The following is a 17,810-nucleotide window of genomic DNA, read 5'->3' as shown; positions in this document are numbered from 1 at the left end:
GTGGGATAATATTTCTTACAAGTTTTTGTAAAGCAGTTTGAGATCTTGGGGAGAAAGCAGCTATTTAAATGCTTGATGTTATTATTTTAGGCCCTGATTCAGGAAAACATATAAGTATATGTTTAAATCCTGCTGCTTTAATAGGTTGAAAGCACCTACTTTAGACTAAGCTCATATTGATGTGGTCTTTCTGAAAAAGCTGCCCTAAAATTTCTAATTATCCCTATTAAAAATACAGCCCATTGAAGTTTACTTAAAAGATAAAGTTAATTTCTAAGGGGGGGGGGAGAGTAGCGAATTAATGGCAGCTCAGCATATTGAAGCGTTACCTTCCGTGTTTTATTCAGATGAAAGAGGCATGCAGAAGTACCCATGCCTTTTTGATTAGATGCATGCAGTAGACATTCGGTCCCCTTCAAAGATCCTTGGGCCGTACAGAGCCGGGAGCAGCTCCGCGTTGTCATTGGAAAAAAAAAATCTAACTCTTTTTCTCAGAGCCAGGCTTCTTCCCCTGGCTCCCCCCTCCCATATTTGTATATATTTCGAGAAGAGAGTCAGGCTTAGTTTGTTCATAAACTGCAGTTCCTGGGCGGACCCCACACACAGCTGGGCTTTAGCGGCTGGATCCGCCTTCCCGGCAAGCCTCGCCGGGAGCCTCGCAAACTCGGGGCTCGGGGCTTGACAGCAGAAGCGCAAGAGACTGGCTGCACCGAGGGAAGATGAATTGGTCAACGCCGTGAAGCCGGGCTTCTGGTCACTGGCAGGGTCCAGAAAATGGGTTACCGGAGGAGACCGGGTCTGCTTTCCTTACTGCTGCTCTCCTTCTGTGAGTAGAAAAATGTTTCTGGTTAGACAACGTTAAGCAACATACTCCGAGAGGTCGTTTATTTTTCCTTCCTCCAGCAAAATAGCTAATCTTCCATTTCTCCCCTGACAGCAATTAGCTGGAGGATTGGAAATAGCTGAGAATTTAGTAGAATACGCTGCTACGACTGCATCAGCTGTGTATTTCTCTTACGGCGAAGGGTGAGCATTTGCCTTGGTGGAAAGCGCTGCGTGATCACTTGGAGCAGCTCACAGATGTCAGTGTTTACAGTGCAAAAATATATATAGGTCAGCATTACTTGTTGGAAGTTTTTATTTTATTGAGGGAGATTAAAAGCAACAGAAGTGCACTGCTGAACGATCTGGCTTCGACAGTGTCCAGATGTGGTGAAGTTTGCAGCTTAGAACTTTTATCAGCCCCGGTTTATGCACAGAATTAATCAAACTATTAAAGAAGGAAAGAAGTGGGGAGAGGGGGAGGAGAAGTGTCTTTGCAACAACATCTGGTTATTCAGCAAACCTTTCCAGCACTTACGTAAAGATTTCTTTGTAATAAGTGCCCTGTTTAGGTTTTGATAGCACTTCTTCAATACTGTAGATAAAACCCTCCAGCAGCACTTGAAAATGTGCCCATCCATGGTTTAACTTCTCTTGTTTATATCTTGATGATTGTTTCATAACAGGGAATAGATTTGTATATAAGTGAGTGTTATATACGCATCTCCTAAGTATGTGTGTGTGTCTTTCTGTATATACAGTGCCTATGTATGTGTATACACACATATATCCCTATATAGTATATATTTATATATTTGCACGGACAATGGCACTTTTTTATAGCGAACTCTTTTACAAACACAGACCTGTCCCCCCCACTATAGAAATTTCAATGCAACTAAAAATGCTTTTTGCTCAAAGCGGTGAAGTAGGGGGATTATAATTCCAGTATTTTTGCATCCAAATGAAATAACTGGGGGCAGGGATCTGTATCTGCATTCACTTTACATGGGTCCCCCTATCTACAGGAATAGGGAATGAAAGAATGTGATCGGTCGGTAATTTGTGCGTAGGCAAATACAACCCTTGGTGCAACTGTTGAAGCAGAAAGACTGAGATGGGGGATTTAGGACATAAGGTCTGGTTGATTTTTCAAAAAGTTGCAGAGATATACAGTATTCATTATTGTAGATAATACCCTAAAATGTGGTTTGAAATGTAGGATGTTATACCGATAACATCCTGCTAAATTAATTGCATTTGGAGCAGAACTGAAGGAATTACTACAAGGTATTATTTAAAGCACAGTCTTGGGTTGGTTTTGGTAAGAAAGAAGACCACTAATTATCCTTCAGAAATACCTAATTTTGGAGTTATTTAACTTATGGTTTCCTTTTTCTGAAAGGCAAGGTTTTAATCTGAAAGAAGCCAAACCAAAACATATCATGATTACTAAGTTCATCTGAAAGGTTACGTGAATGATATGATGACAAAATTTGCCTCTGTACGGGGAAAAAAAAATAAACCAAGGCTCGCTCTCTCTGATTCAGCTCAACAATGATATAAGTTTTCTGGGGCTACATCCACTTCCCTTGCGTATCGTGTTAAGATTGACCATACAGCCGTTCTGAGATAGTAAAAGCACCCTGGGAGCCCACTTTGCACTGACATTAAGAGAGAAGGGAACAGCAAGTGCCCCAAAATGACAGAAAATACACGTTCAGTTAGTCTTCAGGCAACAAATCCAACCGCTCATCCAGCCTCTTTTTAAAGAGTGACAGTGCTAGCTTGGTGACAGCAGCAAAGTCGCTCCTCTTAGCACAGAGATTTAAGACTTGCCATAGAGAACATGGCCTGGATTGCACCTCAGGTATCCCAGAACGACTCCCTCGAGGCCCGCTGAGCATCTTTAGGGACTCTTCTGCTCTCCCTAAGAGTTTACACCGGGGCAGCAGAGACCCCAATTTGTGCTCCACGCTGCCTGCCTCTATCCCTTTCATCACCAACATGGTTGAGTGGTCATCAGGCAGCACATCTGACCGCTTTCGTCCATACATGATGGAAAAAAGGACTGTCGTCTGACAGATCGCTGAAATTTCAGTTAACTGGATTTCCCTAATTCTCCCTGGCCAGCCCTAGCAAAGCTTCAAAATATCTACCCTTAAACTTCTCCCCAGTGGCAGTGGCTGCTGGAGGGCAGCATTTTTACATGGCTTTCTCAGCAGAAGATGCAGACAGGAGCTGTAGTTGCACCACTGCTAATGCAAACCCTCACGCAGGGGAGCGGGGAATCCTCCCAGGGCAGAGAGCTGGCGCAGTTCCGGATTTACCCAGCAAAAAAAATACAAGGATCATTCTGGATTGGAAAACCTGTTTTACACTCAGGGGGCTGAAGGCTTTCAGTGTCTTTAAGTTTGGCCAGGAGAGAGAGCTGGGAGGTGAGCTAGTCATCATCTATAACCAGGTCCTGGAGAGGTGCTTTCTGGCAGAGGGCTTCCTCTTCTATGGGACAGAGAAAAAACAAGATTTACACACTGGAAGCTGAAACTGGGCGCTTTTGTGTTAGAGCACAACACAGTAAAGTTGTTCCAGCAGGTAATTGTGGTGGATTTTTGTTGCTCCAAAGCCTTCAATCACTGCAAGACTACCTGCTCGGTAGACTATAACCTAGAAGTTACGGACATGATATAGGGATTACTGCATTGTGCACATGGAAACACTCTGGCCTTAAAGTTAATAATTAGGAGTTTTCCTGCCCTGTTTTGCATCAGAATCGGGAAAGTCTCCCTCGTGCTCTGTCTGTCAGGAATAGGGCTCAGGTCAGGCCACGCGAGCATGGGGCTGAGCAAAATCTCATCTCACGGAGAGGAGAGAAAAGCACCACAACTCTCTGAGCTGTTGAGACAATCTCAAGAACGTGAGCTAAGTGTCACTGGTGTGACGACAGCTCTCAGGGCATGAAGAGCCCCAGGAGCCCAGCAGACTGCCTTTGGGCATCCAACCTCCAAAAGAGGACATGAAACTCAAAATCTGCCAGGGCACGTAGCACTTACCAGGGGAGAGCTGCACCCCATGGGATCTGCTGAAGCTCCAAAGAAAGAGAAAGAGGAGTTGTGAAACAAGGGAACGTTGCAGGTCTGCTGCCCCGAGTCCAGAGCTCCCAGCTCCTAGGATTTGGGTCTGCTTCCCCATAACTCAGTCTCCCATTAAAATGCTGGCCCGCTAAATATCCTGACATTTTTTGCTGCGAGTCTCCTGGGCTCCCTTTGCCACAGTCCCTAAAGGCACTTTGATGGCTCCGCAGAGAGCGTGTTTGAGGGGGTATCTCTTGGTAGATGGTGGCTCTCTGAAGCAACATGCTCTTTCCTGCTTGCAGAAACCAGCCCCTGTTCCCCCAGTGAGCCTCTTCGGCTAAACATATAGAGCGTATATAATTCATAAATCATGACAGGGAGCTCCGGGGCTGTCAGAAAAACATCTCTGGCTTTTGATCTGCTCAAGAAATCTCTGACCTATCCCAGGCTCCTCAGGCAGCTCGTTCAAGAAATCGGCCTCTTATTTCTAAGGTCACCAGAGCTAAAACCAGGGGCGGTACTGCCACCGGAACGCCAGCCCGCTCCTCAGGCAGGGGAGCTATCGGGATTGCACCCCAACACCAACGCACACACAATTCAGGAACACGGGGTGAAACCTCAGCTGGTGAGAGGACGAGGGAAGGAAGAGGACGAAAGAAGTGACCTCTTCTCGCAGGCTACGCAGCACATGGAGGCGGGTGCTGCTCGCCCTGGGACACGTGGCTGCAGGGTTGGTTATGACAGTCCTTCTCAAGTAGCACAGTATTTTGCTTTGGTGTTTTTTTAAGACAGCCAAAACACCAAGGAAGAAATTATCACCCTCAAAACAAACCAAGAGGCTGCATGGGCCCCACCTTGGCTGGGTGTAAGTAGCTGGGTTGGGAGCAGGCGCAGCATCCGACTGCCTGAAGGGGAAAATTGTGCATCCTACCATGAGGCTAAAGAAGAACAAAGTTGCAAGAAATTCTGCAGTTAGGAAATAAAATGGGAAAGTACAAGAAAAACCCTGACAATCAAAATGAGAGTCCTCTGCAGTGTTGCAAGTGGCATGAGACTCAGCAAGGCAAGTGATGGATTATTCTGAATTCACCTTTACACTTCTCCAAACCTGATACTACAGTTTCAGCCCTTGGTGTAAGTTAGCCTAACTGAAGGCTAAGAAAGCTGGCAGTATACAGCCATGTCAGATTTAGGAAAGCAGGCATTTCCTCTCCCCTTGCATCTCCAGCTTTGCTCAGACTTGAGACAGGCTGGTCATTATTAAAGCTGGTCGAATCTGTATTTTAATGGGGGGCTTTGTGGAGGAAAGTCCTTTTTGAAATATAATTCCATGGAACTTGAAATGAAAACACACGGTGTTCTAAGGAAAAAAAAACAACCTGATTTTTACTGGTGTTTTACTGGTGTTATCACTATTTAATGATATTTTTTTGTATTGAATGATACATTTTTGTTTACTGGTAGTAAAAAAGTTCAGCCGGCTGCAATCATGATACTTGTTACTCCCATTAGAGATGGAGTCCTGAACAGATGTATCCCACATATTCACTGAATATGCAGAAAGCAAACATTGGCATTAAAAACAGGTGACTGGGGGCTTTTATTCTGAGAAAGTATTCAGCTCTACTGCCTGTCCTCCAGAGCTTTATATTGTTCCATGTTTTGCTCCATCAAGTTTATTTCCTCGGGACATTCTTTTCCTCTCCCCTTAGTGATAACTCTTTGCAATAACATTTGCTTTCAGCTGGGCTTCACAGTGTTGCAGCTTGCCATAAACTAATGAACTCTCCCATAGATTGTCGTGTTTTCAAGGAAGCGCAACATCTGATCTTTTTATTAAAAAAAAACAGTCCCACCAAGGAGACAAAATCAGCAGCTCCCACACACTTTGCTCTTTTCACATCCAGTGTTTAGCACTCTGTGCCAAGTGAAAGCCTCACGCTGGAAGGGGCCTCCATGTAGAGGGGAGATAACACCACGGATGGCTGCCTGCCCTATCAAACCTGTGGATTACAGCTACATTATCTCTGTGCTGGACCCCAACTGTGGGATAACATTTCCTTAGGGACCTTCAGGGGGAAATGAAGGGGTGTCTGAAAGATGTCTTAGCCCTGCTTGTATGCACATCCCTGAATTCAGAGACAACCATTGTGATCCTGCCTCCACTAAGGATCTGTAAGGTCCATCAGAGTCATATTTCTTCTTCGTCCATTGGTTCGTCTTTTTGTTACAGCCCATGTAGGGCTGAAACTCTCCTGCCAGCTGCTGGTAGCTTGTCAAGCTTTTAGGAGAAGTGGGAGAGCCTGCTTATCGTGCAATCCCCTCTGCAGCCCATGGTCCCACTAATTACGCCACACCAGGACTTACCCTTTCATGGAGCTGTTCCACTGCAGTGTTTTGCTTCCCATTGATAAGCCAGGAACATGCCTGACAAACGACAGCTGATTTATACTACAGCAAATGCATCTCGGCGTTGGGTCAATTAACGTGTCCAGCTGTACACCGCAGCCTGCCAGTCTGCACTTGGACGGAGGGCTATTGCCCACGTGGATTCTAGCAGCTGAGAGGATATACCTCAACCCATCTGTTACCCTTGACCAAACAGGATTATTTACAGCTGGACCAAGATTAAAATAGTAATAATTAAAAAAAAAGACGCTTTCAACATTTCCGCTGTGCAATTTGCAGCTATCAGCAGGAGCAAGCTGTAATGGGGAGCTGATGTGCAGCTCCCGGGGTGGCAGCTGCTGGGTGTCACTTTGCAGAGTCCCGCTCTCCAGTTCAACCCACACCTTGGCTGTGACTCTGGAAGTGGTTGAAGCAGCTTCACACTGGACATGCTGTGCCTCAGCCTGTGGCAAGACCTTTCCCCTTGCCATGCTGTGGATGGAGATGTTCCCTTTAGCTCCATGTCGTTTACTCTCCGCCAGGTCCAGCTATTCTGGGTAAGCAGAGGTCCAAAGAAAGCCATCCCCAGCAGCTTCCACCCTGGCTCCAGAGTCAGTGCCAATGAGGCCTGAGGGTGTCTGAAGGAAACGCCTGCCCACCTTCACTCAGCCTGCAAAGAGCTGTTGTCCTCCCCCTGCAACATATTGATGGCAAGTCCTCCGACCATGCCTGGCAGCTGGAGAGTCCGCGCCTCCAGGACCATCACACCCTAACACGTGAAAAGCAGTGGTGATGAGCTTGTGCCAGCAAGCATGGCAGTCAGCAAACAGGGCTGGCTTATTGCCCTAGTCCAGGGTCCAGGCAGGTCTGAGCCCTGAAGCAGTCACCTGAAGTGACACCGACTGATGTGATCCGATCGTTGGTAAGGCATCTCCTTGCCCCAATATCCGAGCATCTCCTAATCTTTTCAGTTCCCCCAACACCCCTGAGAAGATGTTCCCTCTGGGAACAACACACTTTTCTAGTATCTTTGCTTCTGAGAGGCCCAGAGACATCTGCTGAAGTTCCTGGCCTGATGGTTGTTCCACCACTAAGAGGGGCCTTTTCCTTACATCAACAGTCTGAAACCCTGAGATTTTGATAGGGATCCCTTCCCACTTCAGCCATCCCAAACCAGACAGCTTGACTGTGTCCTGCATTGCCTTGGCACACCATGCACTACATCAGAAAGATGATAGTGCCAATGTGAATTCTGCCATGTCTGGCACTGGAAATCCAGAGAAGAATTTCTTCTCTTTTCCTGCAAAATCAGGAACTCAGACCTCTTCCCGGGAATGCTTCTTGGGAGTGCCATGACTACAAGTCCTTCTGGGGCCTTTATAACTACTATGGGTATAGATACTTCTTTAAAAAGATCCATTTCTGTTTTCAGGTGGATAATTTACTAAAATGCCACCTGTGCAGAATGAATGCCCATGTCCCCTGACAACTGTTTGAGAGAGCAGGTCACCAGCCAATACAGCTGGGACATGATGAGGAACATCTGTCTGATGTTGCTTGATAAAACGTCCTGCCTGGGAGACTTTGAACACCAACATTCAGCGCGGAAGAAGCTGAATCAGTCACTGTCTTGCTGCGTAAAGCATTTTTTCCACGCTAGATCTATCCCAAAATTAGCCCCAACCAGTGCACGATAGCAAAGACCCTTCTTCTTACAATAGGAAGTGACACACGGAGCCATAAGCAACGAGCAGTTGAATGAATCATCCTTCTTCAAATAGACCCAGGGTACAAGCGTCCGCAGAAATAAGACCAATGGATCCCCTGGGAGCTCAGTTCCTGCCATGTCTTTAATATGTCAAAAGGCACTCGGTGGTGGTGGAAAATGGTCACAGACATTCCCACCAGAGGCACAGGATATTTGCTTGGGGGTGAGATCTCCCCAGCACACGTTTACTGTCATTTTCTATATTTGCCCTGTGCTCACCTGTTTGTAAAAGACCGTCACGAGCGGCACAAGCTTTTCTTTCACCCTCACTGGGGCTATTACCTCTGTAATAGGCTGCCGCTTGGGAGGCAGCTCTTGGGCAGAAGTACTGCTCAGCCATGTTCAGACCGCAGCATGTTTCAGGAGGTATCCCGGGGCAGGATGCTGAGTCGAAAAGGCAATGCGCTACCGCAAAATGATGATATCTCAGAGTGGGAGATGGTGATTGGAGAATATTCCCCTCTTTGTCCGTTCCTCCATGCTGGAGGAGCAGCTTTTCCCCCTGCACCTTCTCCCCTCCAGCCGTCAAGGCTCACTGGAGCTGTACAGCAGCTCTGCGGAGGGACTGGGACTTGCAGGAACAGAATCACAGAATCATTAAGGTTGGAAAAGACCTGTAAGATCATCAAGTCCAACCATCAACCAACATCACCATGCCCGCTAAACCATGTCTTGCAGCGCCACATCTACACATTTTCCTTGAACACCTCCCAGTGATGGCGACTCCACCACCTCCCTGGGCAGCCTGTTCCAATGCTTCGCCACACTCTCAGAAAAGAAATCTTTCCTAATATCCAGCCTGAACCTCCCCTGGCGCAACTTGAGGCAGTTTCATCTTGTCCTGTCACTAGTCACTTGGGAGAAGAGACCAACACCCGCCTCGCTGCAACCCCCTTTCAGGTAGTGGTAGAGAGTGATAAGGTCTCCCCTCAGCCTCCTCTTCTCCAGACTGAACAACCCCAGTTCCCTCAGACGCTCCTCATCAGACTTGTGTTCCAGACCCCTCACCAGCTTCGTCGCCCTTCTCTGGACACGCTCCAGCACCTCAATGTCTTTCTTGTAGTGAGGGGCCCAAAACTGAACACAGGAATCGAGGTGCGGCCTCACCAGCGCCGAGTACAGGGGCACTATCACTTCCCTGGTCCTGCTGGCCACAAGGAACCCTCTCCTTCTCCTGCAAGAGGGGTCTCTGGAGAGGCATCGCGCAGACACACAAGCTCCCGTTACTTTCATGTGCGGAGAAATAGCACTTCAGGCCCTGTCAACAGGACTCTTGGTCCCATTCCTGCAAAAACTCCTTTTCAAAAACCTGCTCCCTCTGCCCTCCTGCCATAGCTCTCGTCTGCTTCAGAAAAATGGAAAATATTTAAGTTTAATTCAACCCTATTGGGCAGTGCTTTTTGGTAGTTTACAACACAAGCTCCTTAAAAGATTCTTTTTTAAGAGATCAAGAAAGAAACAAAAAAGAAGAACGCACCATCTATTTACATGCTAAAAGTGGGACGCCTTAGGAAAAGCGAGAAAGTTTTTAGTGCCTGTAATCCAGGCTAGCTTCAAGTTCAAGTTCCCTCTGACAGCACAAATTACTTAATTACTGTTAGATCTGGTCTAAATGAGGGCAAACCTCAACTCTACGTAATAATTTTAACAGACATAAAGAACAGGCAGTGCTGGAACAACTTGATGACAGCACATTGACAGAGAATTAACAGAGCATCTCTGCCCCGGCAGCTTGTCACACAGTCCCTTGAAAGCTTTGCTTCTCCTCAGGAATCAAAATCGTACAAACCCCAAAAATACAAACTACTCAATCACAAAAAGTCCACCCAAGATATGAAGAGCAGCTCCAATATAACGTCTCTTTGTGGGCTCATCAAAGTCCTTCTAGCAGATGGTAAATCGAACGTGTGCCAGGAATTTCAAACAGTCCTCAGGAAGTTCATCTAAATCATCAGTAAACCATTTGCACTTAAAACGAGCAAACCCTGTTGCCCAAATGTGACCCAGATAATGTTTCTGACATGTTTACCTATTTGGATGATATCTTTAAATTTCACTTCCATCTATTCACGGAGGTCCAGGATTCCTGCAGAGCCTGAAAAATATACATAAAACTGAATTCCAGAGTATAATATGATGATAATAGTTAAAAAAAACCTGCTGTGCAGTAGTTTTACTTGGATTGCAGTAGTCAAGACAGACCAACGTCTGCAACGGACTTGCAGCTCACTGGCTGTTATGTTGATTGCTGTTGCTTTTTCTATGCAGAGAGAGGGACTCACCTCTGCTGGGTCTTTCTGAGAATGAAATGCAGAAGCTGCAGTTAAATAAACCAGATACAGGATACACTGTTGATGGCTCTGGAGAAACAAGACCAACAAAAATGATGGCAACAGCATTATGGAGTCAGCTGACTCTTACCTTCTGACATTCAGCTCCCAGACCTGCAAGTGCCGTTAAATACTCAGCAATTTCTGCAATGACTTGCGACAAGATGAGCTCAAACCACCTGTGCGTGACCAGGCTGTGACTCTTTCTCCCAAGCAGCATGGGAGGTGGGAAGAAGGGACTCATTTTTAAGACCAGGATTTAGTCAAAACCCGATCACTGCAAAGCGCTCTTCAAAGGACTGAAATGTCAGAGCCCTCTGAAAACGCAGCGTGCGAATCCCCATTCATCAGAAGGCACTTTCCACAGGGGACGTGCTAGCTTAGCCCTCTGCAAACCCCACCAGCAGCCTATGCACACCACGCCACGGCATGCACTAATGCATTGCTTTACCCTGCAAAGCCCCAGATAAGCAGGCAGAGCTGCTAAAATTGCTTACGAACATTGTACTCAGCAGTTTTCCCCCCTCCTCAGACCTTGAATACATTGCTCTGATTTCCATCTGCCAGAGAAAAATGGCACGTTCCCTTTGCGCGTTGTCTGGACTGGTGGGAGTTGCTGTGGCAGTGAAGTCATGGTATGATGCTGGCAGAAGTAACCACATGGGTCTGGGTGTATATATGGTTTTACCTTGGGCTGACCCCCAGCTGTGGGGGTTTTTCCCCTCCCAGACCCCAGACTTGTTGTTCAGGCTGTGCTGCTGGCATGGCTTGCTCTCTGAGAGCTTTTCCAATGTCACGCATGGGTGGGAAGGACAGCAAAAGATAAGACAGAGAAAGGAGTAGGGGCAATAGGTGCAATGAAAGGGAATTATTGCACCTTCAGACACAGGACAGCTACAAGCCTTGGTTTGTGTCGTAGCACCTCACGTTTGACTTTCATAGCCCAGTGCTTAGCCAGCGGCTACTGAATGCCTAATGGCATAAGTACAGTTATTACTGGGCAAACTCACAACTGCTTTTGTCTGCCAGGGCAGTTTTTGCCTGGCATAGTAATGGCCCTGGAGGTACCGGCGGTAATTACGCAGCAACCCGCAACAGCCAGCACACGCTTGGCACTCAGGGAGTGAAAAAACCCTGTGTTAAGCTGCTGCCCTGCGTGACTTGAGGGACTCCTGTGCTAATCTTCAACCCTCCCTCGGGCCACCTTTTCAATGAGGGCTGTGGGGCACCGACTACTCCTGCAGACCCCGTCCCTGCTCACCTCCTGAGGGGATAAGCGAGCCTCCAGAACAGCGGACAAACTCTTAAGTTGTGGGCTCCCTTCTGGTTCTAGGACAACTTTGCTCATCTAGTGAGTTGGCATAAGGCTAGATGCAGCGGTGACATCCATGTGGAGCTGTGAACTTGCCCACCAGCATCGCCTTCAGGGTTGTCCCGTGCTGCCCCTTCATGACCCATCGTCTGCCCCTGGGATCATGGCTTGGTGCCACCTTTATGTTCAAATTGCAGCCCGGCAAGTGGCAGACACTCTTACATGATCCATCAGTCCAGCCAGGCCTAATTCAGCAATTCAGCTTAACTTGGACTTAGCTACTTGCCAGGGTGAAGCAGGTGCTTGGGTGCCTTAGGGGCTTACTGAAAAATCATGCAAATAACATGCCATCGGGCGTCCCCAGCCACCGACTTTACTGATGTTTCAGTGAAGGTTAAGTGCATCGGTGAAATGGATTCAGAAATACACACAACATTTTCAGACATTGCTGAAATGTTTCAAAGACACTGAGAAAAACAAACGAAATGGTACAGGGCCAGTAGGTCTGTGTTTTATCCATTGCATGTTCCTCCATCCTCAGCTCAATGTCTCAGGGTGCAAACTGGTGTTAATGGGAAGGACATTGTCCGTAACACCAGGAAGAAGAGTGCTCCTGAAAGAGCTTGAGTTCAGAGTCTAATGGGGGTATAGTTTTTGACCTACCTGGTACTTTCAGTCCTTCCAAAGCTGACCAAGGGCAGAACATCTTCCCCATCATGTTGGGCTGGGTTCTGCTGGGCTTCAGGACCTCAGGACTGCAGGACCGGCTTGCTTTGTTTTTCGAACTTTAATGCCAAACTTCCTTTGGCGAGTAATTTCCACATTTGAAAGAATTCTCCAACTAAAAGAGAAATAATATGCCAGCGTAACACATTTCAAGGAGCAGCAGAAATCCAGAAAGATGCTTAAAAATAATTAAGTAAAATAAACTTTATCTTAATCATTTCATGCGGAAAGTAAACAGAAAGGATTTGCTCATAATGCCCCGTCATGTACAACATGCAATTTTTCCATAACTCTTTTCTAATGGGTTGCATGAGAGCCTGGATGCAAAGTAGCCGTGTGGAGATGGGGAAGATTCTCCAGGAATTGCTTTGCATGTGGAAATGAATTTCAGTTCAGCCACTTCAGAACATTTTTTTTGTTTACTTTCCACTGACATGAAATCAGCCGCGATTGCGTCGCATGCGGGATTGGTTAGCTGGTTACATAATGCTTAATAAATCCAAGAGAAATAATATAAAACACATCACCCAGTCTGGGAAGAGTAACAGCATCCCAGCCGGTGTCACTAACCCACCCAGGCCAGGCATCAGCAAAGCATCTGAACCGATGCTGGGGAATGCAGGGCTGTGCCGCCGTGTGATGGACACAATTAGGAAAAATACTTGTGGCATGTTTAGAAGCCTTGAAGATAGATTGCCTGGGCAGACCGTGTGTAATGGTAAGGGTATATCGAAATGCAGAGCTCAGACTCCCAAGGGGGGGCAGCTCACCCCGTCCCGCAGGGCAGGGCAGGCACGTGCTCGCGCACCCAGCTCCAGCTGTATCTGCTGCTTGTGTAAGGTATTACTTCAGCCTATTAATTTTCCTCTGGGTACTTCGTAAAATCGTAACGGCCCTGTAAACAGAAAGAGCAAGATTTGGTGATTAAATTGTTTACCACAGATTATTTCCGCAGTGGCAGTGTGGAGGAGAGAGGACATCGCGCTGAGATGTCAGCGCTGGTGGTCCCTGGGGAGCAAGAAGGAAGGGAGATGACCCAGGACAGGGCTGCCAGGCTAAACACAGAACAGTGGTGCTGAATTGCACCTAAAAAAATGGGGTGTGCAGGAAGAGTGCAGGTACCTCTGGCTCTGCAGTGCCAGTGCCCCGGCTCTCCCAGGAAAGCTGTCCAACCCATGGGTGCATCGCCCCAAGCACCCTCCACTGCTTTGCATGGACAAGATCTTCTCCTCCTTTCCCACGTTTCACTGGCTGCTCTGCTCCACCGCTTTGCTTCTAGTCCCAGGGGAGACCTGCTGCCGCCTTCACCCACACTGTGATTAAATACCAACAGAGGAAAAGCTGGGGACGAAGGGGTTAATTACTACAGGCTCAGCGCAAGCCAAGTCTGTAAGTGACTCCCTATTGCTATTTCGAAAAGAGGCTGCCTGGAAAGGGAAAGGAAAAAAAAAAAAGGAGAGGTTTACTTTACAACCATCATTATTTCATCTGCAGAGTTTATACAATGGAAAATAAAAGCCAGGGTACGCGAAGTCAAATCATTTCTGTTTCATTAATGGTATGGAAATCGTTTTGTTTTTATAGGGGAAAAACAAATGTGAACTTGATGTGTGTGTGTGTGTGTTTGCGCGCACATGCAACTCCCTTCATTGCAAAGGGCAGAGCAGTGAAATCCAGAAATAAAAAATGACTCAGAGGCCGTAGGATCTATGAGTCAGTTGAGCTGTTGTTGTTTTTAAACACAAGAGAGAGCGCAATATGGCAGATAATCGCCCGTGCAGCCCTCCCATCGCAGGCGTCCCCACCAGCCCAGCCATCCTGCGGCAGCACGCCTGCTCCCTGCCAGCCGGCACCGGCGGTGGGCACCAGCCGGACCCTGCACCAGCACCCAGACCTCCAGGACAAACAAGGGCCCAGAGGGATGGAGAGTGGGTTGTCCCAGCAGGAGCAGCTTTGGGGGACAGAATGTGAAATCTGGGGCAGGAAACTTGAAATCTCCGGGAGGGGAAGCATCTTGCTGCGGGTGGAGGAGAAGGGTCCCTGGCATTGCTGGATTTCAGCGCCTCAGGCATGAGCAAGACGGGCTGTCGCGGTGGATGGAGGAGACAAGCTGCTCCAAGAGCAGATGGAGGAGCGTGGGGTCAGGCACACTCCCCCTTGTCATCGCCTGCAGGCACAGACATCATCTGACCAAAATCAAAGAGAAACCGCTCTGGCCAAATCCTCCCCACCGAGTGCTGGGCATCACCTCGCTGGCCACCAGCTTGCCCGGACAGTGCTGGCTTTGTAGGGGCATGACCTCCGTATGAAAAGTCCCAACGCCCCAAAAGCAGAGTCATTGCGCCGACGCATAGACAACTTGTGAAAGGTACCCGAGAAATACCGGAGATTACCAAAGCAGAAGGACGGACAATATTCTGCAGAGCTCATCTCTCCCCGGGGTGAAGTTAGATCATGATGTAATTTAAGCATCTGAAAGAGATTGGAGAAGTCTGCTGGTACAATCCATACCCAATTTACTTTGTAATGGGACTAAGCAGTATTTGCTAAACACTTAATTTAAAGGGATATTTTCACAAAGGAAAAATAAGTGGTGGAATAAGTCAGTTACCAGTCTGTTTGAAGAAGGTCCAAGCAAACCAGAAATGTATACTGCATGTCTTTCTGGCACGAGGAAACACTGATGTCTAATGCAATCAAAATCAGTTCCTTTTTATTCACCAGGAAACTTTACTGGCTCATTCCTTGCTCCATACTGTATTCTGCCAAGTACAGTATTTATTACGCAGGACAATGTGGGACCACATACCTGAGGGCAGAGCCTGGTCCTCTGAACAAAATGCAGCGTGAGCGCTGCTGGGTTTCCTGCGCGAGCTGGGGGCTTGTGCCTCGTAGGGGCAAAAAATGGGATAATAAGTTTTTTCAGCTCCATTTGGTCCGCCCTACCTCTCCTACAAAGATGAAGATACAGTGTTTGTAAAATACGTGGATGGAGAACAGCAGCCCCATACTAAAAAGCTCTTTGGTTCAGCAGCGGAAAGCAGCACCAGATCCCATCTCTGGAGAACAGAACTGAGCTGGAAGAAGCCAAGCTCCAACCGAAATAAAAGTACAACAGCTTGAGGTCTAGTTCTGGGGAGCTCCTACAGCACTGCAGGATGACACAGTGAGAGCGGGTGCTTTCCGACAGATCTGGCTCAAGCTGGAGCTGACTGCGGGAAATCTGGGTCCTCTGTTACACAGGTAACACTGGACAATTGCAACGGGGACTTCTGACCCTGCATAGGTTCTCCTGGAAATCAGGGACTTACCCTGACGTAGCCCATCCGTGGAGGAGGCAGCTCAGGAGTAAGTTGTCAATGGAGAACAGCAAGGTCCTGGTGTTCTCACATGGGTCAGCAAGAGAGTGGAGCCCATCAGCCCTGCTGTTGTTTTAATCTTAAAAACAAGTACTGTATATAATAGGGAAGGAATTTGTTTGTTCTCATAATAATTTTATGAGAGGCTCTGTTATTGTGCAGTCATGTCATTAGCCGTGGATGAAAGCCCAAGGCAAAGCCTAATCCTGAACTTGGCAGCGGACAAAGGACTCGCTGCTGAGCCCAGGCTCACCCAGGTGGGAAAGCGGGTCTCAGCGCGGGTTGGGTTTCCATCAGGGCACCTACCGGGGGGTCTCCAGGAGCAACGTGGCTGCAGGGTTGAGATACAGGTGCTCCCCAATCCTCAGTTTAAGCATGCTGCTGGTTAGAGAAAGCCGCACAGCATGGCAGCTAATCTCCCAGGCCTTAGTCTCTCCGCGTGCAAAGCCTGGGGATTACAGGTTGACTGACCTGCGTGGAAAAGATGATGCAGGGAGTTCCCAGAGCTGCCGCAGTAACGGCAAGCTGGGAAGCCCTCTGCAATTGCTGAGTTAGCATCAGCTCCACCCTGAGGTACTTAGAGATACACAGAAAAGAGGAGGTAGACCTCACTGTAGAGTATTTATGAGCTAAAAATGATCAATTTTTCTTTGTCCTTGAAGAATAAAAGGAAGGTCCCCTTTCACCTTGGAAGGGGGAGAGCTGGAGAGGTGCAAGTGCCTTAGCATCAAGTGATTTTCCTTAAGCCCATCTGGTGTTTAGTTGTGACAAGATGGCACACCAGAGAGACTATCTGAGAATTAAAATTCATTCTGCCCCGCAGCGAAAATGCATTGCATGCACATGCCATCACTTTGGCACCTTCTCCTTCTCTGTAACCGCTGTGCACCCCAGGCTTGCTCCTTGGTGATTCACCCTCCTTGGGGACCGCAGCGCGCAGAAAGCTGGGGCCAAAGTTCGGTGGTGGATGACCTACCTGCTATCTAGGGCTGCATTGGTAGAGACAAGCTCATTAGAGCCTGATTTATCCCGCTGGGTTCTTACAGCTGCAGTCACCGTTGGCAGCTGAACACCTGGCAAGTGAGCAAAAAGCTCATCTATTGGGAGCTGACTGCTTCCGTGGCTGCAGTGATGGGACTGGTACAAAATTCTCTTGGAGACCTGTTTTAGATGACTTTTCTATGGGGGAAGAGGATGGGTTATTGACTACGGTGGTGGTGCTTCAATGGGCCTTGCAGGTGGCCAAGCAGAGAGTATGGATGCTGTGTGGGCAACGAGAGGCTGGAGGGCTGCCCCAACACGCATGAAAAAATATCCCAATGTCCTTGGGTGGTGGTATCATCCTTGCTGCTCTTGCAGGAGAGACCCAGGCACTTCTGGCGTAGTTTTTTCCTTTATTCCTCTACTTGCAAATCGGCTCGTATTCTCTCAGTAACCTCTCTGGGGTCCCGATTATAGATACCAGAAGACTTGATCCCGTTCTCGTGCACAAGAGAACAAGCCTTCCCATTGATAGGAAGCCAAGCTCACTGTGAGCCCACCTATCGGTGACTTCAAACCATCTTTCCAACTGTCGTTCCACAATAACTTTGACTAACTGTACTATTTATTGGCTCACATCACATCCTTATGGCTTCAATTTATTTTTGGAAAACTCAAACCACATTTAATTAGTTTATAGTTTGTTCCAAGTTTTGCTTATCCAGCTTTTTTTTGCCCTTTTTTTTTTTTTTTTGAAGTTTGTATTTTGATGTTTAGCATTTGCCTTGGCAACATCTGGAACCCCTTTATGGAAGTGTATTGTTACTTTTACTGCTCGTGCAGCTTTATTAAATCATCCGAGTATTAATATTGAAAGTGTTCATCTGGGTCTAATCAGGGCCAAGATGAGTGATGTGGCAGTTAAATTGTACCTACGAGCTAATGGTTCAAGGACACAAAGTCCTGAAGAAACTTGCAGTGGGCTTTGTGCTCTTCTTTTTAGCTTCCTAGGAGAAGAAGGAGGGGGAAAAAAAGAGATATTCGTGCTCT

The 17,810-nt window shown here is 47.5% G+C and overlaps 1 protein-coding gene across 1 annotated transcript in view; it reads left to right on the top strand.

Annotated features, from left to right (window-relative positions):
* The window catches only part of LOC104260041 (TGF-beta receptor type-2-like), a 40,790-nt gene that overhangs the window by 4,853 nt on the left and 18,127 nt on the right, over positions 1-17,810 (top strand). The window contains 4 exon segments of the mRNA XM_059820510.1: positions 551-611; positions 614-711; positions 713-763; positions 766-826. Coding sequence (XP_059676493.1) covers positions 551-611; positions 614-711; positions 713-763; positions 766-826 — 271 coding nt within the window.

This window comes from Gavia stellata, chromosome 8 (genome assembly GCF_030936135.1).
Source record: "Gavia stellata isolate bGavSte3 chromosome 8, bGavSte3.hap2, whole genome shotgun sequence".
NCBI lineage: Eukaryota > Metazoa > Chordata > Aves > Gaviiformes > Gaviidae > Gavia > Gavia stellata.
Note: the sequence above shows the minus strand (reverse complement) of the source record. Positions and strands in the feature narration are given on the sequence as shown.